We start from the raw sequence: 1,925 nt of genomic DNA on the forward strand, positions 1-1,925 counted from the left end.
TCAACAAATCTGCGGCCAATACTGAAATAAAAAAAATTAAAAAATCACATTATATCCAACGTACCATAATAAATAAATAAATCATAAAACCTTTTTAATCAATGACTGTACCTGTAGCTCTCATGAATAACTTGTGTGCAGGACTTTCGTAACCTCTGGATCTGTGAAGCTCCACCCATTCAGGGTTTATCATCTTGGCTCTGCAGGACAATATTATTTCTGTTTAAATATTTTGGTGTGAAGTGTGGTGTTAATACACTGATTCAATGAAATTGAGACTTGAATGGACGGCTGCTTTAAGTCAGGCGTTAATGAAGGTGTATGCGTATGTGTCATGACTCTCATCTAAAAATAATTACTTACATGTACGCACAGATCCAGCTGTGGTAGGCAGTTAGTGGAGGATAATCAATACCCCAATAGTTCAGGTCATTGTCTGTGGTGTTAAAGTACCTGTAAAAGAACAAATGTCACACTTTTATTTTGAAACATGCAATACTTGTTTAAGAGATTGAATAGGCATGACACAAATATTTGGATTCCTATATTGCCCTATAACATTTAAGCTGCTGTTAATGTATCAGTATTTAGGAATATTTATTGTAGAGGCAAATTATTATAAAAAGGAAATTAGTCCACGTGTTCATTTTTGTTTAAAAACAGCCAATTACAGAACTACTGTAATAAATGACAACAGAATGAGCCATATTTTCATTAGGGTTTGAAGGTAATATAATGATCTTGAGTTCTTTGAGTAAATGTAAACGTTTGGGTTTTTGTTATTGTAGTAGATTTGATTTATTGTCTGTTAAAACCAAAGCACTGCAACTGTTTTTTGTATCATGTATCCTCCTAGAATTCTTGTAAAAACATAGGGTGTCTGTGATAAAACCAGACACTCTATCCGGAGGTCTAAACGAGCTTGCATTGCACTTCCTAATTTGACTCCTAAACTAAAGAAGCTTCACACTGACCATTCCTGGACAGGGAGGTTGTAGGTCACCTCTTGCCAGTGTCTTTGTGCTTCATAGTCACCAAACATGGGAGGCTTTCCCGCCCCTGTAGAAAAGATTTGATCTATTAGTTGATGTCACGAATGAGGAAATGCACCGGTGAAATGAGAGTAAACACACGCTGTCAGCACGCAGGTCAGGAACAGATGCTGGAGCCCGGAAACGAATGTTAAACTCGTGTTTATGAAAGTCGCATCTGTCCATGTTCTATAACGGAGACAGATGCGACTTTCTGCATATACGGAGTTTCTTTGAATGAGACGTTCCTACCTGAATATGAATGCAAAGAAACTCCCCATCTTATTACAACGCCCAACAAAACGCATATGGACACTAAACTAAACGTCTGCATAACTTAAGCTGCTAAAAAACAGCGTTTTCTGCAGAAAAATATAAGGAAAAATCTCTACATGTACACAAGTTGCACATCCGCATACGTCACAGGTCTGAGCTACGTTTTATCTGCTGATTGGATTCGGGTTGCGGACGTCATGCACAGAACGGCGAGACGTTTAGGGACATGTAGAAAAATTGGACATTTTGATAATAGCGATATACGGTATACCAATTTTGTTCCGAAATATTAGAAATGTTTTCTATGATGTTGAATGTTGTAATTTAAATCGAGGAATTGTTAATTTTCAATGAGTTACTCCGAAGCCATTGCTCCAAATCTAGATCGATGTATGTACTTTTTAAAAGCAATTGCTACTACGTATAAAAACAAAAACAACTATAATATATGATATTATAATAATACTATTATATAGGATATAAATATTAGTATAATTCATATGCCAATAAAGTAGGCAAATACTTTAATTTAGCACTTTAGAAAAAAGAAGATAAAGTTTTCAAACGTTTAGAAAAGAAGATAAAGTTTTCAAACGGTTAGAAAATGCATAAAGTTCC

The 1,925-nt window shown here is 35.4% G+C and overlaps 1 protein-coding gene across 1 annotated transcript in view; it reads right to left on the reverse strand.

The window, feature by feature from the left end:
• alg6 (ALG6 alpha-1,3-glucosyltransferase) overlaps nucleotides 1-1,683 on the reverse strand; it is a 14,487-nt gene extending 12,804 nt beyond the window's left edge. The window contains exons 1-5 of the mRNA XM_008333209.3: nucleotides 1,284-1,683; nucleotides 975-1,059; nucleotides 364-453; nucleotides 112-200; nucleotides 1-21 (exon numbers count right to left, since the gene is read on the reverse strand). The exon at nucleotides 1-21 is cut by the window's left edge and continues 59 nt beyond it. Of these exons, the coding sequence (XP_008331431.1) occupies nucleotides 1-21; nucleotides 112-200; nucleotides 364-453; nucleotides 975-1,059; nucleotides 1,284-1,365 (367 nt within the window). The 5' untranslated portion in view covers nucleotides 1,366-1,683. The remainder of the gene's footprint in view (nucleotides 22-111; nucleotides 201-363; nucleotides 454-974; nucleotides 1,060-1,283) is intronic.
• Between the last annotated feature and the right edge of the window lie 242 nt (nucleotides 1,684-1,925).

The sequence above is a fragment of the Cynoglossus semilaevis genome, chromosome 2 (genome assembly GCF_000523025.1).
Source record: "Cynoglossus semilaevis isolate Cse_v1.0 chromosome 2, Cse_v1.0, whole genome shotgun sequence".
NCBI classification, from domain to species: Eukaryota; Metazoa; Chordata; class Actinopteri; order Pleuronectiformes; family Cynoglossidae; genus Cynoglossus; species Cynoglossus semilaevis.